Source organism: Sardina pilchardus, chromosome 1 (assembly GCF_963854185.1).
Source record: "Sardina pilchardus chromosome 1, fSarPil1.1, whole genome shotgun sequence".
In the NCBI taxonomy this organism is placed as follows: Eukaryota; Metazoa; Chordata; class Actinopteri; order Clupeiformes; family Clupeidae; genus Sardina; species Sardina pilchardus.
Window position 1 is genome coordinate 24,096,218 of NC_084994.1, and position 24,932 is coordinate 24,121,149.

Below are 24,932 nucleotides of genomic sequence, written 5' to 3' on the forward strand. Positions count from 1 at the left end.
ACATGCTTACATAGCCATACAGTATATCATATCATATACCTACTGTATTTACAGGGTGGAAAAGTCCAGCTTCAGAGAGTAAAGGTCCTACCACATATCTGTGCCAACCATTCACTTAAACCAGCTGATTCTAATTAGCACAACTCTTCAGCTAGGAAGAGCAGCTAATTGACGAGATGACCTGAATTAAGTGCACAGGTTGAACTAATACATGATCGGACTTTTACCCCTCTGAAGCTGGAGTTTTCCCCCTCTGTCTGTGTGTGTGTGTGTGTGTGTGTGTGTGTGTGTGTGTTTGTGATGTGTGCTTGACTGGGACCTGGAGTTTTCAATTCAATTCAATTCAATTTTATTTATAGAGCGCCAAAACATTACACATGTCTCATGGCGCTTTACAGAGTGTCAAACCTTCAAAGAGAGCCCATGAGCAACAGGGGCAAGGAAAAACTCCCTAGAACTGGAGATACATTATAGGAAGAAACCTCAGACAGATCCACGACTCAAGGGCCCAACCTATCTGCCTAGGGTCAGTTACAGTAGAGTAAAGTCATTTTCCACCTCTGTATATTTACATACACACTTCGCTTGCATCGGTATACTTCAGCAATAAGCCCCGAGTGGCTGTGTAGGTTACACTGATTTCAGAACAGCTAAAGGGCATCGTTAGGCAGGACGCGCACGGCACGCGGACCTCTAAAACCCCCCTTAGCTGTTTTAGAAACGAGTGTAACCTACGGACTCGGTGATAAAGACTGGGACAGCGTCTACAGCCCCTTAGCTGTTGTAAAATCAGTGTAACCTACAGCCACTCGGGGCTTATTGCTGAAGTATACCAGTCCAGTGTAGTTAAATGTTTACTACATACATCTGACAATAAACACATACATCCGCTATACAAAAAGATAAAGGTATCCGCACACCAGTATATAGCTCCCAGTGAAATGAATTGTCAAGCAACATTTCGAGCCACTGGCAAAAATTCTTTGTATAAGCCTGAGGAAGAGCCAGTGGCTCGAAACTTAGCTGCCCCTGTCCCCTGTGCTCCTGAAAATGCCCCTGTGCCCCTGAAAATGCCCCTGTCCCTGCCCCTGTGCCCCTGAAAATGCCCCTGTCCCTTTCCCCTGTGCCCCTGAAAATGCCCCTGTCCCTGCCCCTGTGCCCCTGAAAATGCCCCTGTCCCTTTCCCCTGTGCCCCTGAAAATGCCCCTGTCCCTGCCCTTGCCCCTGAAAATGCCCCTGTCCCTTTCCCCTGTGCCCCTGTGCCCCTGAAAATGCCCCTGTCCCTTTCCCCTGTGCCCCTGCCCCTGCCCCTGCCCCTGTGCCGTTCTCTCCTCGTGTGATGTGCCCCGCCCGTCTTGCGTGCCCCTGTAGGCGTGTGTCGCTGGCATCTGACTGGCTACCGATTCAGCTCAGACGCCTGAAGACTCTCCTCAACTCTCTGTCACTGTCGCTTGCGACATGATGTATCAGCTCTGTTGCCCAGGGCAATGACGACCCAATCCCTTCACGCCATCTCCGGTAATCTCCTGTCAGTCACCAGCCGTGACATGCGTCTAGCTGTAGGGTAGACTCCTCTTTTTTCTCCTTCACATTCTCTCTCTCTCTCTCTCTTTCTCGTTCTTCTCATTCTCTTTGTAAATGTAGGTCATTAGGCAGCTGTTGTGGGCCATACATCTGCACTGCGGTGCCCATGTATTAGGTAGAAGTTATATAATACATACCGTACAGTCAACCGCTTTGACGAATGGACAGTGTGAATACTGCATGGGATGCACAGGTAGATGGGATGGACAAGCATGTCCAAATAACTGCCCTTATGGAAAAAGATAGATAGATAGATAGATAGATAGATAGATAGATAGATACTTTATTGATCCCCAAGGGGAAAAATAAGCTAGTAGTGTGATTTCTATAGTAGTAGTACTTCTATGATGTTCTGTAATTGCTCTAGAATATCTGTTATCTGCTATCTATTTCAAAATACTATACAATTCTAATAGGACTATCTCTAGTGTTCCTATACCATTATTATGTTATGTCCTGAAATACCATAAGTTTCCTACCATAATGTATCTAGTATTCTGATAATATTATGTTGCAGGGCTAAACATTTATTTTTCAAAATGGGGAACTGTCTCCTTCAGTGCTTCACATAACCATGATGGGCCTACTATTCCTCTTGGTCTTTTTGGTAATTGAGTTGGATTGAGAGTCTGTGAGTCGAGTTCATGCGGCCAACTACATACAACAACCCTGATCACCTTACCTAACGAGGAATAAAGTTGAGGTTAGCCTTAACATTAGAGTTAGACACCTGCTGCTAAAATGGATAGAGGAATGGGGGGGGGGGGCTTTGGAATAAAAGAAAAAGGGCAAAAATGTATACTTAAAAAAAAGAGGAATAAGGTTAAGATTAGCCTTATACTTCCTAAGAGAGCTAAGGAGGTTTAATCTGCCTAAGGAGCGGCTGACCACTGTCTACTAAGCGATCATTCAGTCTGTCCTCGGCACCGCCATCACTGTCTGGTTTGGGTCAGCCACCATACGAGACATGGCCAGACTGCAACGGACAATAAGGGCTGCAGAGAGGATTATTGGAGCTGACCTCCCTTCCACCCAGGACCTTTACCGGTCCAGGGTCAGGAAAAGGGCAGCAACAATCTCTACAGATGCCTCACATCCTGGTCACAAACTGTTCAACCTCCTTCCCTCTGGGAGACGACAGAGGGCGCTGTTTGCCAAAACCAGACGTCACAAAGACAGCTTCTTCCCCCAAGCTGTCACTCTGTTGAACACTCCCTTACAACCGCCCTTACAACAAACAAGTCCATCAACCTGTTCTGCTCATCTACCTCATATCATGTGCAGTAACAATACATATTACAGTTACAATATTGTTATTAATATGTTATCATTGCACTGAACTGCCTAACCCCAACCCTAACCCTAATCTTAAACCTCAGTCTATACTGATGCTGCATTATTGCACTGAACTGCCTAACCCTAACCCTAATCTTAAACCTCAGTCTATACTGATGCTGAATTATTCACACCCTCATTCAATTGTATATTGCATCCTGCATCTTGCCTGTGCCTGTTGGGGTGTCCCCGACCATGGCAACCTTGACAGGGACAACAAGGCCGCACTCCCCCTCCGGACAATGGCATTGCCCTATCCCACCCATAGTGTCTATTTATTTTTTAAATGTATATACTGTTTTTATTCTTATTCTTATTCGTATACATAGCCTTACTGCCCTTATTCTTTTTTTTTTGTATGTTATTGTTGAGTGTTGTACTTGAGAGCAAAGATTAAGGTGCTGTGTCCACCAAATGCGTTTTTTACAGCCAGAGAGCCCAAAACCTCCTCCTCTCGGCGCTTCGATAAGTGTTTATTGTTGCTAAGTTACCAAAACCAGAGACGGTTTATAACGAGAAGTGCCATTGACGAGCCCGGCGCTGTTCTAAAAGTTGAACAGATTTCAACTTTGAGCGCTCTGAGCGCTGCGACAAAAAAGGTCGGCGCCGTCGGCGCAAAAAAAACGCGTTTGGTGGACACAGCACCTAACCGGAGTCAAATTCCTTGTTTGTTTACGCAAACCTGGCCAATAAAGCTGATCCTGATTCTGATTATGACTTGTAGAGTGTGGTTAGACAACTGATTAGCAAGGAACTAGTTGATAGAGCCCCTAGCCTTTACCCCGATAGACCCTAGTCTTTACCCCCCGCCTCTTTTTTATTTTTCTCTATCACTCTCTTTTGTTTTGCACTCTGCCTTCTCTTCTCTGTGAAAGAATCGAGTTCATGGGAGCCGATTGTGCGGTAAACACCAACTGCCAACAAGGATTAGCGATGCGCTAGGCTAGCTCTAGGCTCTTATATTGCCTGGCTGACTCTCTCCCTCTCCCATCCTCTGAGGCTGTGTTGTGTGTGAGCCTGTGGGGCTGTAGCAGAAACCCAGTCTCTGTGTGTGTGTGTGTGTGTGTGTGTGTGTGTGGGTGAGTGTGAGTGTGAGTGTGAGTGTGAGTGTGAGTGTGAGTGTGAGTGTGTGTGTGTGTGTGTGTGTGTGTGTGTGTGTGTGTGTGGGTGAGTGTGAGTGTGAGTGTGAGTGTGAGTGTGAGTGTGAGTGTGTGAGTGTGAGTGTATGTGTGTGTGTGTGTGTGTGTGTGTGTGTGTGAGTGTGAGTGTGAGTGTGTGTGTGTTTGAGAGAGACCCACCTTTACAAACAATGAAACGTTTGCAGCAGATTTGCAGCAAACTTGTGGGTGATTTGTGGGAAACAAATGAGTTCATGAGGATATTGCCAGAAGTTTGCCAGTGTTGGCCGCTAGAGGCAAGCTTCCAGCAAAGGAGAAGTGTGCCTCTATAGTGCCAAACCTAACGAGCATGTGAAAATAGGACCTTGGTTGCCGCAAATTGCTATTTATAATAGAAATTGGCAGCTGATGCCACTGAAACCTGTTTCGCAACCACCTCAGGCTGGTGCCGTTTCAAGCTAGTAAAGCCCCCCCCCTCTCTCCCTCTCTCTCTCTCCTGTTCTCTCTTTCTTCATCCCCCTTTCTTTTTCATCCCTCTCTTACTCTTTCTCTCCCTCCCCCCCCCCCCCCCCCCCCGTTTTCATAAATCGCTATTTGACAGAAAGGTTCTCAGCCCTAGTTGTGCAATTGGACAGATGACAGATGACATGTCATTACAGTATGCCTTTAGTTATGAAAGCTATTTAAAAGCTATAAAACGTTCACGGTAGGCCTAGGCCATGCTCCCAAGAGGAGGCAGTCCCAACGTTTTTTTTTTTATTTTTTTTAGTGATAGCAACTATACACCTGAAGCTACAACTGGTTGAACCGTTCATTTGTTTTGTAAGTGGTTCACTTACATCTGAGTCTTGCACCTGTGGCCATTTGAGATTAGAAGTGCATACCTTTTTTTTTTTTATGGCGTTTTGCCCGCAGCTAATAGCACAGCACCCCAGCTTCAGTTCCCAGAACTGTAACACAGTGTCTTTGATGAGGTTATGTTCCATCTCGGATATTACACCAAACTGCCAAATGCTCACGTCGGTTAAATGAGCTAAATATTCCACTGAGTTCATTCTGGTGACAGACCTGTCTGTGTGCCTGATATAAATATATATATATATATATATATATATATATATATATAAAAAAACCTCCTGATACCAATCAGAGTCTCACCTTTTTCACCCCTGACCAGTTTGCATGCCTGTCAGGTTCTCCTACCTACCCAAGCTCGTGTTCTACTTACAACTCTGCCAGAGTTCAGGTTCTCCTACCCAAGCTCGTGTTCTACTTACAACTCTGCCAGAGTTCAGGTTCTCCTACCCAAGCTTGTGCTCTCTGTGCATCCTGGGTTCACATGCGGGGCATCTGTGGCCGACTGGTTGTGGAATCGTACTTGTGACTCGCGACTGGTACAGTAGGTGGCGTGGAGTGATAAAAACAGCCCTTCAGCAAGGCAGCTTTTACATTACATTTGGCTGATGCTTTTTTTTTTTTTAAACCATGGTAAACATTTAAAGCTTTTTAAAGCAATTCTAACAACAATTCTTGGAAAAATATAAAACTATAGAATGCAGTAAGAATGAAGAAAAATAGAAAGTGACAAAAAGTGAGTGAGTGAGAGTGCAGTTATCCCCAACTGCTCCCCGGCCACCGGTTTAAGGCCTCTGGTCCGGATGTGTAGGTGTATTCCTAGTAGTGTGTGTGTGTGTGTGTGTGTGTGTGTGTGTGTGTGTGTGTGTGTGTGTGTGTGTGTGTGTGTGTGTGTGTGTGTGTGTGTGTGTGTGTGTGTGTGTGTGTGTGTGGGTGGAAGAACACATGTCCTCACAGGACACCCTTCCCCTTTATATTGTGGGATCCTTTAAGCTGCCAGCTCTGTATCCGTTCCCAGAGCACCTGCTGACTAAGGGACCTTTAGGTGGATCCCAAGTGAAACCCCCTGGATCCTGTTCCCTTCAACTGAGGGTGCTTCTCATTCGACTTGTTATCTATCCTCCCTTCCTTCCTTCCTTTCTTGGTCCTCCGGCTCGTTTCCCACTGATCTATAAAGAACACTGGATACACTATCCCATTGTTGCCGCCCCATCATATCTTTATCAGTGCGAACGAGGACCGAGGATGGAAGGGAGGATAGATAAAAAGACAAATGAGAGGCACAAGGTAAGGTAAGGTACTTTTATTTATATAGCGCATTTCACGTGCACTGAGTGCAACCCAAAGCGCTTTACACAGAGACAGTGCCGAAATGGAGTGGCGTAGTCGCCAGCGTACCCATGACAACACAACAAACAAATTCACAAAATAACAAGACACAAGATGCCGGACGGAGTGGCGTAATCGCCAGCGTACCCGTGACACCAAGACATAAGACAGACAAACAAATAAACAAATGTCAAATACATAATAAAACAAACAAACAAACAAACAGAAAAGTCCACGCCAACTTAGTCCAACGAACCGCATCCAAGCAAGCGTCAGTGCGCTGTCTTGCTATCACTGGGGCAGAACCTCAGCAGACGATATGGCCCGTAGCTGCTAGGCTAGTTGACATGATAGCCCGTTGGCAAATTGTGTTCACCCGACAGGCACCAGAAATGTGTTTAGGCGCTGTAGTAGGCTACCAGAGCGACACAGGAGGATCCTCTGCTCTGGTGCTCTCCCGAAGCCGCGTCCCTCTGCTGTGCCAGACCAGCCGACAGTCCACCGACCATGACCAGCCATCGATGTCCTACGGTAGCTGACAGTCAACCGACCGAAACAGCCACAGAGTCCGCAGCAGGCCGCGCTGAGTTGAAATAGTCCAGCAGCCATCAGCAGAAAGGAGCTCCTCGGCCCTGGAACCACAGTCCAGCAAGACCAGCAGCACCGGTCACAGGTGCCCCATCGATCGCAGACGGCAAGAGAACGCTGATCCGAAAAACAGCGCAGGTCGAGCGGAGAGGCAGAGCACAGACGCCAGGATGCAGAAAAGCATGGGAACGCAAAACAAATAATTAAAATAAAAAAGGCTATATGTAACTTAACAGCTATAAAGTAAACAAATAAACAAGATTAATGGAAAAAATAATGGCGAATAAAATAATAAAGATAAAATCCGAACAAAAACAAGTCTAACGGAGCGGCTAGAGCAGCCAGCGTCCCCGTTGCTAGGCGACAATGATAGAAATGAGAAATTTCCTCAGTTGCCTAATGGATGCTGTAAACGGGGATTGGAGAGGATCCGCTGTGCGTGTGCGCATTCTTATCTGAAACTGCTCCATTCTCTGTCCAGTAAACAGATATTGCAGATACCCCATCCCTGTGTGTGTGTGTACATCATTCCTGTCCATTCAACTGGTCTGAACCGATACACATCTGCTACATAAAACTGGCACATGCGTGAAAATGCACAAGCGTTCTGCATTTTCACGACACAAACTGTGTCGGGGGGGGGGCATCGTAGGATCATGTTTCAGCAAAAGTGGGGGTGTAATAATCCCCCCCCCCCCCCCCCCCCCGCTTGCAACGCCCATGGATTCAGTCTCCCATACTATACTCCCCTTCATACCTGAGGCTGTTCTCAATCACTGCTCTGATTGATGTCTCCTTTTTTTTCCCCCGGAAGATTCCAGTTCAGCTGGCGCCATGACCAACGGGCCCTTACCTGCTGTGAAGCCCCCCAGGTGAGCACACATGTGCACCACTTCTGTCTGTCTGTCTGTCTGTCTGTCTGTCTTTATATGTGTGTATTCTGTCTGTCTGTCTATCTTTATATGTATGTATCTCTGTATTTTTGTCTGTCTGTCTGTCTATATGTATGTATGTATCTCTGTATTTCTGTCTGTCTGTCTGTCTGTCTATATGTATGTATGTATCTCTATATTTTTGTCTGTCTGTCTGTCTGTCTGTCTGTATGTAGCCTATGTATGTATGCACAGTATACAGTATCTCTTTCTTTCTGTCTGTCTGCCTATCTGTCTATCTGACTGTTTGTATTTCTGTCTGACTGTCTGTTAGTATGTCTGACCATCTATATGCCTGCCTGTCTGTCTGATGTCTGTATTTCTGTATGTCTGTCTGTCTATCTGACTTCTGTATTTCTGTCTGTCTGTCTGTCTGTCTATCTGACGTCTGTCTGTCTCTCTGTCTGACCTCTGTCTGTCTGTCTGTCTGTCTGTCTGTCTGTCTGTCTGTCTGTCTGTCTGTCTGTCTGTATTTCCCAGCCGCTCCAACTCCCCCGCGGGGCGGACGATGTCGCCGTGCCGGCCAGCCAATCAGAACGGCGATAAAGACTGGGAGAACGGCTCGGGGGCGTCGTCGCCGGCGTCACTGCCCGAGTACACGGGACCCAAGCTGTACCGAGAGCCCAGCTTCAAGTCCAACAAGTTCATCATCAACAACGCCCTCTCACGCTGCTGCCTGGCCGGCAAGGTCAACCAGCCGCAGAAGGACAAGATCATTGAGGTGAGGGACACACACACACACACACTCACTCGTACACACACATACTCACTCGTACACAACACACACACATGATCACACACGCATGCAATAATGATGCCTTTGCAATAAAGGGCAAGATCATTGAGGTGAGGGACACACACACACACACACACACACACACACACACACACACTCACTCGTACACACACACATGATCACACACATGATCACACACGCATGCAGCACCGATTCATTTCAACAGTCGAGAACCATTTCAATTATTTCATCAATCTATGCTACTGTATGTGTGGAAAGTATCCATAGTCTCTGAGTATGCACAGAATCGTGTACATTCAGACCTGTCAGTTTGCCAGATATGTGTGTTATCACATTCTGACATTCTCTCCCTCTCTCCTGTACTCATTTCTCTCTACATCTCTCCATTTCTCTCTTTTATTTTGTCTATCTAACCCCCCCATCACCTGCCCCTGCCGTGTTTGTAACCCTCCATGACGATCTTTTTCTCCATGTATCTCTCTTCACTCTCCCCATCCCACCTCTTGATTCACATTCACCTCTTCTCTTTCTTTCTCTCTATTCATCCCTCCCTTCTTTCCTCACCATGTCACATTCTCTCCCTCTCTGTCTCTCTTTCTCTCTCCCTCTCCCTCTCTATCTCTCTCTCTCACCCCCACTTCGTCCCCCCCAACCAGGAGATCGAGAAGAGCTCGGCGAACCACTTCCTGATCCTCTTCCGTGACGCCCATTGCCAGTTCCGAGCCGTCTACACCGTTGCCGGCGGAGGCGGAGCCAGCGGCAACAGCGGCGTCGGTAACGCTGCCGGTTCCGGCTCCGTTGCTGGTAGCAGCAACAACAACGCCGGTGTCAGCGGTGTCGGCGGTGGCGGCGGAGGCGGGGCCGAGTCGTCGTCGGAGGAGCTGGTGCGTCTGTGCGGCGTGGGGCCGCGTGTGATTTCCTGCGCCGACGTGGAGGCCATCTACAAGTACAGCTCGGACCGCAAGCAGTTCAGCGCCATCCCCTCCAAGACCATGTCCATGAGCGTGGACGCCTTCACCATCCCCGCCCACCTGTGGCACGCCGCCAAGAAGCAGGGCACGCCCAAGAAGGTCGCCACGCCCAAGTGATCACCATCACACACACACACACACACACACACACACGCGTACATACACACACACACACACACACACACACACACACACACACACACACGTACATACACACACACACACACACACACACACACACACACACACACACACACACACACACACACACACACACACACACACACACACACACACACACACACACACACACGTACATACACACACACACACACACACACACACACACACACACACACACACACACACACACACACACACTATCCCCGCCCACCTCTGGCACGCCAAGAAGCAGGGCACTCCCAAGAAGGTCGCCACGCCCAAGTGATCACGATCACACACACAAGCGTGCATATGAACACACACACACACACACACACACACACACGCGCACATACACACACATGCGTGCGCACACACACACACACACACACACACACACACACACACACTGAAGCTACAGAAGCACCTCCCTGTTTTCTATTGGGCCCCTTCTTCCTTCCAATGACTGACTGGATACTACACCTGTTGGGAGTACCCAAGAATGGCAGAACTGGACACCAAGCTATGCCCCAAAGGCCATAGAGCCTTGATGTAATATTTTCTAAAAATCCTTAAAAGTCTTAAGTCTCCCTTTCACATGAATCACCCATGAACATTATGCGGCACTCACAAAATGAAATGGCACTACACAGCAAAGAACTAACATGCCAACATAACGCATGTCAATTATGTACAGTACATGGCGACCGGGGTGACAGGGGAGTTGTGTGTGGGGGTTGATCATATTGCACATACACAACCCCCACACGGTCACACACATACAAATAAGTTGCCACAAAAAATGCCCCACCATGTACAAATGGCAAGTGAAGTCGCTATGACGCCCGTTAATAAAAATGGCACATGCCCAGAGAGACGGAAGAAGGAAGCAAGGCACATTCAAAATGGCCGCCAAATGTCAGGACGCAAGAAGTCCAAATGTGGCAAATGGACGCCATGCAGTGCAGTGCAGTGCACACATGTGCAGTGATGGCCGTATGTTTTCCCGCTCCTACCTATCAGTGCCATGAAGCGTTGTGAACGTGTATGCTGACAGAGACCACCGAAATAAATGAATGGACATCTTGGTCAGACGTCTTCGACACAACTCATCGCCACCTGTGACGCATCGATAGGCATGTCGTCTATATTAATGTGTGTACTGTATGTCGGTGACTCACCAAGTGTGTTGTGTCTCCATAGGAGAGGGGGCGGGGGGGGACATGCTACAGTTACCCCACAGCTCCCAAACCCTAACCCCATGTTATGCGAGAGAATGTCCCTGGATGCCTAGCCCTATTATTAAGTCACTATAATAAGTACACTAAAACGGACCCCCCCTCCCTCCCTCCCTTATTTCTGAACTTTTATAAACTGCTGTAGGTTCATAAGTGTATGTGGTTTGTAAAGCTTCCTCTGAAGTGCCCTAGTTCTGTGTTCTCACAAAAACACACTCATAATAACAATAATAATAATATAAATAAAAAATAACGATAATTATAATGTAAGAGTAATGACAACAACCAGTGCTGTTGGATATGTTGCGTTGTGGTCTCCTGTTAGACCTCTCTCTGACCCAGGAATGTCTCTTCATTTTCTTTCCTAGCTTTAAAACTTAAGCAATGTCAATGGCGGCAAGCTCCTCTGCCCTCTCCCCTTTCCTTTCACATAAGACTGTATATAGTGTTCTTTGAAGGCTTATAGGTTCATTTGTTGCCCCACAAAACTTTTCCAAAGAGTCTTGAAAGCCACTCTCCCTTTTTTTCTGCATGAGCATGGTACAGGTCCTACCTGTCCCATTGTGGGTCATACCACCTGAGCACTTAGAGGGGTGAAGACTTTATTTCTTACTCTGTGTTGTGTTTTAAAGATAGGCTGTATATAGTTATCGTATGTACGTACTAGGCTCATTGCCACCCTGCATCTCAGACAAAGGAGTTTTTTCGATCATCTTTGTCTTTTTTAAAGAGAATTCTTTTGCCATAAGTAATGAACTTGAGTAGCCCACTGTTACCAAGGACACTAGCCTTATCTCTGATATGACCTGTTACGGGTCAGACTAACAGTGGGGGTTATGTCTTCAGGCTGCTGTTATACACACACACACACACACACACACACACACATCCAGAAGACCTGGAAAGTCTTTGAGTTTGAAGTCCTTGAATTAAAAGAGTAGGAACACTGACACTGGCTGTCTCTCTCTTTCTCTCTCTCTCTCTGTAACACACACACACACACACACACACACACACACACACATATACAGATAAAGACACAAGCATACAGTCTTTTATGCCACAGAGAAATGCAACCAGCTGATTTTGCCTTCTGATATTTATTTCCAAGATTCCCTGAGAGGTCTTGTTTTGTATTTGCAAAAAAATGCCTTTTTTTTAAGTCTTTTCACTGTTTGTTTTTTTCTCATTTGAGTATGAGAGTGATCGTGCTATCCTTGCATGGATGAGCAAAATGGGAACAGTCAGAAAGTGTAAAAAAAACCCACACTGTCACAAGACTGTTACTAAACAGGTCAAGAAGGAATCAAGTGGTGCATTTGAGAATTTCCATTTGCAGAATGTGATTGTTTGTTAGTTTGTTTGCTTGTGTTTGCTTGTTTGTTTGTTTGTTTGAACCCCTTCAGCTGTGCTGCTTTGGGCCGATGTGTATACAATGCCGAATGGCCATTGTCTTGACAGACCAGGACAGGACAGTTATGAGCTCAGTAATCTTTGCGAAAGGGCCCATCAGAGTGCTTGTCTCGGCTACAACAGGAAGGCACAGGAAGGCACTCCCCAATGCCATAGAGATAACATAGAAACGTGACGTGTGGTCAGTGTGTGTAAATGATTAAAGTTGAAACATTTAAGACATGATGACCCTTGCCTCCAACCAACCTCCACCCCCCCCCCCCCCCCCCACACACACACCCTGAGGCAGTGGTTTGTGAGGGGTAAGATTTCACATAGGGTGCCTCTCATGCAGCGTTTATACGTCCTCCCTCGCTCCTCGGGCCTCGATCCTCACTGATCTACATTAAGAATGATAGAAGAAGGGGCTAGACTATCCCATTGTTGCCGCTCCATCATTCTTTATGTAGATCAGTGAGGATCGAGGCCCGTGGAGCGAGGGAGGACGCAGAAACGCTGCATGAGAGGCACCTATAGAATTGTTGAAATGTAGACATTGTTAATACTGACGCTCTCTCAATGAGGGTGACTACCTGCTGGAATACTACAGATTTGGTTCTTCCAACTCTCTTCCACTCTTTCGCATGGTCTCTGTGATAATTTTCTCTTCTCTTCTCTCGTTTTCTCTATTTCTCTCTCTTTTCCTACTCTTACTCTCTGTCTTTCTTTCTTTCCATTGCTCTTTTTCTCTTTCTCCTGTCAACCTTTAAATATTCTGTCCAGTTAACCTCAAGTTTACACATTCAGATATTTTGTCATCAGTTAAATATACTGGAACTGCTTTAGAGAGGGTGTTTGTTTGTGTATGGTTGTGTTAAGGTTATAAATGACAGGGTTTTGTGCAATCCCACTATGGTGATGCACATGTTTTTTCCAGGGACATCACGATGACCTCACAATGATATTCAAAAAGGAACACTATTACATTGTAGCAATTGTGACATCACAGTGGTCTGTCAGTGACATATACAAAGTACTACTACACCCCTGGCTTTGTGACATCATAGTGCATCACCATTTTTGTCAACCTGGTCCTCATCTCATCTGTTTCATAATGTATGCATGATTGAGGATGGAGTTTCTGAAAGTTAGACCAAGGCTTAAGGATCAATAAATTACATTTCAACGCAACATGGAGGCCTTCTGTTGTTTTCTATTCCTCCCTGTGACTCAGTGTTCTCAAATAAACCTGCTGACATGACATGCCACGTGTCTGATGCAAAGACATGACGGATGGCATAGGGAGTTTTGCCTGAGTTTGTGTATTCACATATCACATTCATACATACCAAGTGCACACAGACACACACACACACAGATCGAGAAGCTTACTTAAATTCAAAGTACACACACACACACACATAAATCAGAGATAGCTGAAATTCCAAGTGCACATGTGCAAACACACACACACACACACCGAGAAAGCCGATAGCATGGGAGATCGGCATGATCTTGAGTTCACACACACACACAGCACAACAATGACATACGTGCAAATTCTGGTGCGGCTTCAAACGTCTCTGCAGCCAACACTCCCATGGTATGATGAAAGTGTTATTGCCAGTTCTTCAGACATTTGCATACCTTTATGAACCCACTCAGGTATGAGGCAGGCCTATTTATGCATTCGTTGCACCCGTTGTGCACCTTTGTTTGCCAGTGCAACGCCAGGTGTGAAATTGATTCGTGCAGTTAAGACAAATCAGAATGTTTAGTCATATCCATGTGCTGCAAATAAGGTTGACGTGTGTGCAAGAGATCAACAAATGGGCAGTGTGTGTGTGTGTGTGTGTGTGTGTGTGTGTGCGTGCGTGCGTGTGTGACGGTTTGAGATGTGAGAGCATTTATACGTCTCTGTGGGTGGGCTAGATGTATCAAGCCTGTCTCCAGGCGTAATTGTGTGCAAAGACTGACTTAACCGATGTGAGCTATTTACAAACAGGCCTCACCTCACTTTAGATCACATTAGATGAACTTTATTGTCCCAGAAGGGAAATTTGTCTTGGGCATTACAGTGCTGCATACAACTGCATATCATAAAAACTAAACACCAATTCACGCATACCACATAGACAACAGAAGACAACAGGGCCTAAGAAGGCATGAGTACAAACCATGGTCAGTTTTGGGAACGTTACTTTTAAAAGGTATTCCACTACAGAGGTGGACATCCTGGTTCCACAATGTAAAGGTCCTGTCTTTACATTACATTACACTTAGCAGACACTTTTGTCCGAAGTGACTTGCGTATGTCAACTATATTACAGGGGTTACATATAGCCTACAACTACAGTATATTACAGGGGTTACATTGTCCCCGGAGCAACTGCAACAGTTCACACCATCAACCCCCATCCTCTACTACCCCATCAGCGATCAGTTCACACCTCCAACCCCCATCCTCTACTACCCCCATCCTCTACTACCCCCATCCTCTACTACCTCCATCCTCTACTACCCCCATCCTCTACTACCCCCATCCTCTACTACCTCCATCCTCTACTACCCCCATCCTCTACTTCCCCATCAGCGATCAGTTCACACCTCCATTCCCACCTCACCCTCCTTTGTGGAGTTTCTGGTTGAACTGTCTCCATTTGACGTGTGACCAGCAGTGTTGGGAAGGTTACTTTAGAAATGTAATGTGTTACAGTTACAAGTTACTCTGTTTAACATGTAATAGTAGTGTAACTATTTGAATTACTTTTTCTGAGTAACGTAACTAATTACTTTTGATTACTTTTTTATTACTTTTCCGATTTTTGTATGATATATATATAGTCCCCAAATCCATGCGAAGATTTCGGCCTTGGTCTACAGGCTGCCGAGCAGTTCTGTACAAGCGCACAAGGCAGCAAGGGCATTCAATACACAAATTAGCATCACATTTTTTGTGAGGATAATATAATGATAATCATAACACGTTTACAGGCAGGCATGTAGGCCTACGCTGATGGCGCTGTAGACGTGATAGAGCCTATTAGAAGGTCCCGTATCAAACTATGGCTGTGGAGGGAAACAGCTCTTTTTACATACAATATTCTTTGCTGACAATATTGAGATGTAATTCAAATTGTAATTTTGAAAAATTTCAGAAGTACCTGTAATTGAATTACACATTTTTCTACAGTAACTGTAATATATTACTGTTACATTTATTTTGTAATTAAATTACGTAACTCAATTACATGTAATGCGTTACTCCCCAACACTGGTGACCAGACACATGATATTCCCTCCTTCACTCTTTAGTCATTCTCATAGACCTCTGAAGTTGGCCTACAAAGAAAGCTAGCATATTTGTAAGGGATAATCAACGACGCGCCGTGCGTTTATAGGAAAATAATGCACGTTCGAAGTGGTAATAAGGACCCGACGCCGAAGGCGGAGGGGACTTTACACTTCGATAAGTGCATTATTTTCCTATAAACGCACGGCGCGGAGTTGATTATCCCGCTTATACCACTGCTACTATCACTTTCGTTTATATTGCCGCTGTCTTAGATACAACGTTGTAGTTTTTACCGTTACATTGACATTGGCGAATTAATATTCAAGTGTAATAAGCCCAAAAGTAGGGAACTACTTCATAGCCGTGCGGTATATAGAAAAATAATGCACGTTCCAAACAGCGCATCACAATTGGAAATTTGACCAAGCAGTGGTATAAGCCCTAATAAGGAGATCCGGTATCTGGAGTTTTTTTCTAATGGGAAAATAGCATAGGGATTTTTAATTATTGCACCTGTTAAACTCTTGTGGGGAAGAAGAAATTGGAAATGCAGACGTTTTGCAATTCAAAGTTCTGTGCTTCTGTCCTCTGCCTTCGAGTGGATACTGTGATCTTTGGTAGGTGAAGACGGCACACTTTGATCTTTGCTACCCCAGAGCTAACTTACAATGCAACTTCATAGGCAGTCAGCTTCGACTAACTCCCGGAAGATGGCAGCTTTGGGTCCTTTTTGTAGGCGAACTTCAGAGGTCTATTAAATGGTTTTCAGCTCTTTACCCTGTTGCCCTTTGGCAGGCGCTTCAGGCCCATACGGGCCAGAACAAACAGACTCAGGGATAGCTTCCTCCCCAAAGCTGCCAATGCAAATATGCACTGATGTAAATTGCACTGACAATATTGCACTGACCATTATGTCTGTCTGCTTGTGTTACTTACTGAGTATTTATATGTTTTTATTATTAGCCTATAGTCTTTTATATTTTGCTAACTGTGTGCACTTTTAAGGAGATGCTCTTTAAATCTCATTGTACTGTGTATAATGACAATAAAGGCTTTTAATCAATTTCAAATGATTCATTCATTCATTCATTCATTCATTTAAAATGATTCATTAGGTTAGATAGCTCGATAGCCTTTATTGTCAGTGTACAGGTACCTGTGCATTGAAATCAGGGTCGCTACACCCGCAAAGGTGCATACATGTGCTGGTATAATTAGAATATCATATTATACCAGCATATCTCTTGACCTCTTTAGCAGTGACCTTTTGTGGCTTGCCCTCCTTGTGCAAGGTGTCAATGGCTGTCTTTTAAACAACCTTCAAGTCAACAGTCTTCCCCATGATTGTGTAGCCTACAGAACTAGACTGAGAGACCATTTAAAGGCCTTTGCAGGTGTTTTGAGTTAATTAGCTAATTAGAGTGTGGCACCAGGTGTCTTCAATATTGAACCTTTTCACAATATTCTAATTTTCTGAGATAGCCTACTGAATTTGGGGTTTTTCATTAGTTGCTATAATCATCAAAATCAAAGCAACAAGCAGTTGAAACATATCAGTCTGTGTGGAATGAATTAATGAAACATTATACAAGTTTCACTTTTTGAACGGACTTTTCTGAAATAAATCAACTTTTTCATGATATTCTAATTATATGACCAGCGACTGTACATGGTAAACAATGCAACAAAAACACAGGGAAAAAGCAAATAATCAATACATTTAAAAGGTTTAATGATGGAGAGGGAAGACAGTTCTGCACAAGGGAGACATGGTGCTCGTTGGATCTTGCACGTGCATTGAGTATTGCAGCTGAGGTCCACTGTTCCATGAGGGTGCTCTAATGAGAAGTAGCGGTTCTTCAGTCTGTTCTTTGAGTTGTTTTATACTTCTGTATCTCTTTCCAGAGGGCAAAAAGACAATAATAATAACAATATAAGATAAACTAGAGAATGTAATTCCAAGGAAATTACGAGTGCATGAAAATGCAAAAATGTACAGATAAATCATGTAGATATGGTTACTAAGGTGTTGCTAGGGTAGACATGGTGGTTTCATAGTTTTTGAAAGTTGATAGTGCGAAGATAGACTGTTTAAAGTTGAATTAGCTTACCTGATTACCAGATTAGCTAACATGGCTAATGATTTTTAGCAGTTATGCAAAAATGCTAACTATGCTAACCATGCTAACTATGGTTACGAGGTTGATTAGCTAATTTAGTTGATGATTTCTAGGAGTTATGCTAAAAATGCTAACTATGCTAACAATGCTAACTTTGCTAACAATGCTAACCAGGTTGATTAGCTAACTTAGCTAATGATTTCTAGCAGTTATGTTAAAATGCTAACAATGCTAACCATGCTAACTAGCTAACTTGCTAGTGAGGACTTTTATTTTGAAACATTTGTTGCTAGGGTATCCATGATGGCCACTATCAGAAATAAAGAAGTTACTGTAGTATAATCATGTTGGTTGCTATGGAAACTGTCATAAAAAGCTTAATTTTAATGGTTGCTATGTTGGTTGCTAGGTACCTGGAGGTTTCATGTAGTTGACTGGAGGCATAGTTGATGATAACTGACAGTTGGAGTGGTTGAACAGTTAAATAGTTGAGTATTTTCAATGGTTAAATGATTTAATAGTGTATTATTGCAGTGAGGACTTTTATTTTGAAACAGTTGTGGACAGAGGAAGTATGAAACAGGATCTGTAGTCTTAATGAGATTGTATGCTTAAAGCCTGAGAGAGAGAGAGCTGCTGCACCTGGACTGGCCACCTGGCATAAGATTCTAATTGCCCTATTATGATGTCATAATGTAATGTTAAGTCTATGGGGAAATTTTGATCGTTTTTATTTAATAGTTCAAAAAGTATCAAAGTTACAAAGTTGAAAAATACATAGCTGAAGTCACCTAAGTAAGACCTATGCAGCGCAGTTTGAATGAAGTTTCTACGTTAAACGGTTGAAGCTGAATTGCACGCACGAAAACGTTAGAGGAAATTTTTTTTTTTTTTTTAAATCGGATAACAGTAGGCTAGAGTGCATTTTCATGCACTCTAAATACATAAGCCCTAATTATAACCCACCTGGAGAAAGTTGCACATTATAAGTTAGGGTGACCAGATCAATCTTATTATGCATGTGTAAGTGCAACGTATATGTATGTCAGGTTGTGTTGGGAGAGGAAGAGCTCTAAGAAGAGTTTGGGCTGCTGTACCAGTTGATATTTCTTAAGCCTACCTTACACTGACAGACTTTGACCAGATTTGGGAAAAGATTCTTGAAAGATTGTAGTCTACCCAGATAGCAAAACTGCACTGGGACGGAACTGGGCCACATGTACCACAACATTTGGCACGGATCTTTATAATGGACCTGATCCGGCGTCCAAACGCACATCGGTCCAAAATTGTTTTGGATCTGTTTGACGGATTTGCGGCAGATATGAACTTGCACTCGTCCAGGTCCGTCCCAGATAGCAAAACACACCTACCACGACATCCGGTATGGATCTGAATAGTGGACCTGATCCGGCATCCAAACGCACATCGGTCCAAAATTGTTTTGGATCCGTTTAACTGATCTGGTGGCAATAAGGGCTAAGACTGCTCCCAACAAACAAGATAACGTCCCGGCGATGATTCAGAACATTTTAAAAAACGTATTTTGTTACTGCGACGTAAAAAGAGGAAAAATCAAATTTCACCCAACTACCTGTTCACCGTTTAGCATTTGAGCGATGTAGAGTACCGAAGTCAATCTGTCACGAAGTGTGTGGCGTTAGGAGACTGTGTATGTGAGTGAAACAGCTGTCAACATTGTTAAGCAGTAACTGGTATGCAGTAATGATTTGCAATTCCGTCTAGTATTTCATTTCACACACTTAATTTTCTTACCTATGGATGCGGCTTGGAGATTGATGATCACGTCCAGAAGAATAATTATTAGTAAAGTTAGCTGGATATTTATACCCGGTTAGGTCTAATACTTTCACGACTACGGTGTATTTTCCCCCTAATCAATTACTAAGTCAATGGTCATATCTGGTAATGTTGTTGTTCAAAACATCAGTGGAGTAGGTTAGCCTATAAGCTAAAATGTCCCAACCACATTGTTTGTTTCACAATTCAAAACTAATATTTGCAATGCATGCTGGGAAGCAAACAAAGCAAACAAACAAGCAAACAAAGTAGGCCTACACAAAATATAATTAGAGTTATCAGAGAATGTCTAGGTTATATTTTATATCTAAACCATGAGGTTTATAAAGTCATAAAATTGTGATAAGCATCCTTAATTCTTCTGCAAAGTTTTTTATAGTGGTGACCAGTTGGGGATGTTGTGAATGTCTGCTTAAAGTCATATGTGATATGGGACCTGCATTGCAGATCCGTACCACACACAAGAAGCGGACCCGTACCACACATAAGAGGCGGAACCGCATTGCAAATCCGTACCACACACAATAGGGCTCGGGCACACGACTTGCATTCCAGGAATATTGCCGCCATGTTGGTAGCGCACTGAACGTGATGTCCATTCATTCAGATGCAGAAGACAAGAAGCAGAAATATAGTATTAGCTGTGCTGTGCCCGCAAAGTTTTCACGTCATGATCCCGAGCCCTATAAGCGGACCCGTACCACACATAAGAGGCGGAACTGTATTGCAGATCCGTACCACACACAGTAAGCGAACCCGTACAGGTCCGCTTCTTGTGTGTGGTATGGATCTGCAATACGGGTCCGCTTATTGTGTGTGGTACAGGTCTGCTTCTTGTGTGTGGCAGAGCCATAGAGAGAGCAGAGAGAGTTGCGACACGCTTTGATGTAGCCGCCACGCGATCAAAAGTTCCAAAAAACCTGCGCTAAATGGCTGAATTCCAGGAGGGTGGGATGTACTTCTAGATGCTGGAAGGTGTAATAAATTAACTCATTAACTACTGACCAAGAGATTGGCTGTAAATAGTTCCAAAAGTCCCATAACGAGGAAATAGCCTGGAAAAAGCACTGACATTTTTTCCTACGGAGGTCTATGGGAGTGTCGCCACTCTGTTTTATCTACCGCTCTGGTGTGTGGTATACGGATCTGCAATTCATGGGTTTCATCAGGTCCCTTTCCACAGGTGTATAAAATGAAGCACCTTGATTATCAATGCAGACTGCATGGTGATTGATACACCTGTGCAAAGGGACCTGATGAAACCCATGAATACGGGTCTGCCTCTTGTGTGTGGTACGGGTCTGCTTCTTGTGTGTGGTATGGATCTGCAATACGGGTCCTTTTATTGTGTGTGTGTGGCACGGGTCCTCTTATTCTGTGTTGTACGGATCTGCAATACGGGTCCGCCTCTTGTGTGTGGTACGGGTCCGCTTCTTGTGTGTGGTACGGATCTGCAATATGGTTCTGTTTATTGTGTGTGCCACGGGTCCGCTTATTCTGTGTTGTACGGAACTGCAATTCGGGTCCGCTTATTGTGTGTGGGCCACATCTGGCCCACAGTCAGATACCGTAGGTCCGCTACATACGGATCTAAAGGCTTTCATGCGGATCCGGCCCAAAGGAAATTGCTATCTGGGTAATGCCCCTCATTCAAGCTTTACTCAAAAAGACTACAATCGTTCAAGAATCTTTCCCAAATCTTGTCAAAGTCTGTCAGTGTAAGGTAGTGTAAGGCTTCAGAGGAATGTAGAGCCAGCGGCATCATATTAGGGAGGTGTGAGTTTTCATGGCCACGGCAGATCTGCCAAGCCACAAGGACATGACGATTGGAAGAAATCCCTTTGGAAGTTTTACTTTTGAGTTTTAACACAAAGTAAAACTTCCAAAGGGATTTCTTCAGTTCACACTCCATCCCTCCCCAGCTGTAGTCTCCTACCCCCATCACCAATCAGTTCACACCTCCACCCCTCTGCACTCCTTTGTGGACTTTGGGCAGGTTAATCCATGGACATGCCCACCACTGTAAACCCCAATAATGATTTGTCATCATTTGAAATGCAAAAATTGTATTCTTGCAGCTGATTGGACTCCAGGATGCCAACAGTTCAGATAAAGGTTGTATAGCAGAGAGTGGTGGTCACTGTGGAAGTAGGGTGTAGTAGGTGTATGTTAACCATAAGGACAACTATACTGTTCTTTGGTTAGATACATACGTTTTGTTATCTTTACACTGAAGGGACGTTTGAGAGGATTTATTTGGCACAGCATAACTTTAAGTCTGACTTGACAGAACCACCGATGAAGAAGGATATCAAAGAAGATGATCTTGATTATGTCCTGCTTAAACATAGTTTGACCAGTAAATTGGAAGATGAGAGTGTATTGGAAAATTATTGTAGAGAGGAGGAATTCACAGCGATGGAAATTACAGAGGATACGGATTCTGATGCTGGAGAATATGATCATGATTACTCCTCTGCTACAAGTAAGATGCTTAAATGTTTGCATTAGAAAACCAGGGGTTACTCCAAGTATGCTAAACCACCAAACCACATACTTGGAATACCCCCATGGAGGGGTTTTTATTAGCATTCTTTATGTGAGATTCTGTGGGAATACTTAAAGCATTGCATGTAACGTTATTTGTTGTCTGTTGAACTTCTCTCCTGTCCTTGACATCAGGGCCTCCTGTTAACACAACCATGTATTTGAAATGTAATATAGAAATAGACACAATTATCAAGAAAACAAGCACATTTGCCAAATAAATTTGTTTTGGTAAGATGTCTTGTTAAATAAGTCAAACTCTTGATCGAATGATTTCGCGAGAAAGCTCTTGGTATGTTTTTTTACATTGAAAACAATTCCAAATGAATGTTTATCAATATAAGGTTAATGCCAAATGGGTTTCACAAGCAGTTTTTCCCAGTGTTTATGCTTCAAAGTACTCCAGTGTTTATGCTTCAAAGTACAACATAGACTATCACCATACCAAGCCCAATCTTTTAAGACCAGTAGTATGGGGAGGCTGCACTTTATTAGTACTGCACAAGAGACGTGATCAATGGGCATCGTTCAAATGGCTCCGTGTGCTTGGATAGTCCTTCAAACAATCAGACCAACGATCCGGTGCATCTTTTGGATAAGCTAGCTTCTGATTTTGCAGTGTTTCTGCTCCAAAGTATTCCAACATACAATTCCTGCTACATTTGCGCTGTACTCAAATTCTAAAACAGACCTGTTCCCTACAGATTCAGTGTCTCTGGTCCAGATGAAGAGAGTATCAGTGGTGCTGGTGGACTGCTGTAGACCACAAGGACAGCGAGGAACAGACATGCAGATGCAGACCAATGGAGATGCAGAACAGCCCGAGACCAGTAAGAGACACACAAGCACACACACAAGGGCTGAAAGTAACGATTACCCGTATACTTTAATGTTGGATTATTGTTGGATTATTGTTGATCAGTTGTTGACTGACAAAACCAGGGCTTGAAAATTGTGTTGTTTTGTGTTGCCATGTGGAATATGGCTGCTCATTGACTGTGGGAATATGTTCTTCATAGAACTGTCAAGTTTGACCTGCTTGCCATTGCCTGCTATCAACTCTGTTTCACATTGGTTTCCTGTCTCCAAAAAATCTCTCTTATTTTCTAAGATCAATGTTGACAGGTATGGTTTGGACACATGTTCAGAGCGGTATTTCAAATACGTGGTTTAGTGACCAAGTTTATAACTAATTTTATGTGGTAAACCACCAATGACAAGAGTCCAGCGGCATTTATTTATAAGGAGAATGAAGCCATACAGTAGCCTGACGAGCCAGACCCACATCAAGATGTAGGGTCTGGACACTCACTGTAGACAGGGCTCAATCGGAGGGGTGGGATAAACAGTTGTCTTTCAAATTCCCTCCCCGCAATAGGATAACGCTAAATGAATCATCTTCTTGTTTTCAAGTAACTGGATGCGTAACCTTCCCTCTCCACGCAATAGGATAACGCTAAACGAATCATCTTCTTGTTTTCAAATAACAGGATGCGTTACCGTTAGAGATGCACCGATTGCAATTTTTTGGCCGATTCCGATTTCCGATTTTTCATAGAATTTGACCTGCCGATACCGATTTTAGCCGATTCCGATTTGCATCTTCTAACCACTTTACAGCACACAAAATTATTTAGAGTTATTTTCTATCCTTTCTTTAATACAACATGTTAATATAGAAATGTAATCAACTTATCAATGGCTGGTAAAAAAAATGTGAATAGACAGATTCTTCTTCAAGTCTTCTTCAGCTGCAGGCTATTCCCAGTGTGGGACATTCATTTCACACACTACTAATAGAAATGCACTGTAGGACTACTATTTTTTTCTTCTCACATACAATATCCAACTGTAAATATCTTCAGACTACTGATGTGTATAACTGGAAAGTTTGTATAGGTGCTACATAGGCTGAGATGTTGGAAAATTACAAAAAACTGATTTTGAGATAACAGCCTTGAAACACAGCCAATGGCATGCATACTCAGTCTACTACACTCTTCTTTGAACTTTCGCGATTGCTTGCGGATACAAAGGAAGTGTCCATATTTGGATGGCATAACGTCATGCAGGAGAAACACAGCTTTCCAACGACACCACACATGATATGTTTTGTATCACGGTCGCGATAGTGTATGACATGTTAGAATGCTTACTTTTGGCGAATTTAGAAGAAACATACAGGCGTGAGTAGACAAAGGGTAATGAAATAAACCTCTAAATGTGTAAATCGGACTTTGTTGTTGTGTTAGTGTGAAAGAATACATGCTAAGGTGGCAAACTGAAGCAAAACGATGTTTATTCCTGCCGTGGCTATGTTGCTGCTTGTTGACAGCGCTTGTGGTTCAGCTGTGAGCACGCAATTAGCGGCAAAGACGGGCGGTGATGTGCGCTGTTTACGTAACCTAGTGACAGCTTAGTAAATTCCACGCAATATGGCAAAGCACAGCGTTCGCTGCATAGAAAAACTCAGCATTAGCGCTTTATCCAGCCCTGAGTGTTAGCCTTTGCTAGCTTCATCAAACTTTGCTAACTCAGCTGTGTGATGTTGTTACAAGTAGGTGCGAGTGCATTTGACCGGCATAACATCGGCATGTCTCAGACTGACCGGCCGGTCGCCGGTCGTGGCCGATCACGTGAAAATCGGCCGATTCTGATCGGCGGCCGAGCGATCGGTGCATCTCTAGTTACCGTCGCAACTTCAGGTCGCATGTCAGTCACCATTATGTTGCTGTGATTGGCCCGCGTGATTTTCCAGTTCTCAGCTCCTAAGCTCTACGGAGTGTTGCTAGACTGCCCCGCCAGCCAAATTACATTTGCTGCCGCTAGGGGCGTCTAGATTTCTAGGCTAGCCATACAGCTCGTCTCTGAGGAGGTTTACCCCTTAC

The 24,932-nt window shown here is 44.1% G+C and overlaps 1 protein-coding gene across 1 annotated transcript in view; it reads left to right on the top strand.

Moving 5' to 3' along the window:
* LOC134077468 (calmodulin-regulated spectrin-associated protein 3) overlaps nt 1–9,586 on the top strand; it is a 27,662-nt gene extending 18,076 nt beyond the window's left edge. The window contains exons 17-20 of the mRNA XM_062533099.1: nt 7,624–7,681; nt 8,222–8,462; nt 9,155–9,250; nt 9,377–9,586. Coding sequence (XP_062389083.1) covers nt 7,624–7,681; nt 8,222–8,462; nt 9,155–9,250; nt 9,377–9,586 — 605 coding nt within the window. The remainder of the gene's footprint in view (nt 1–7,623; nt 7,682–8,221; nt 8,463–9,154; nt 9,251–9,376) is intronic.
* Nucleotides 9,587–24,932: the final 15,346 nt, after the last annotated feature.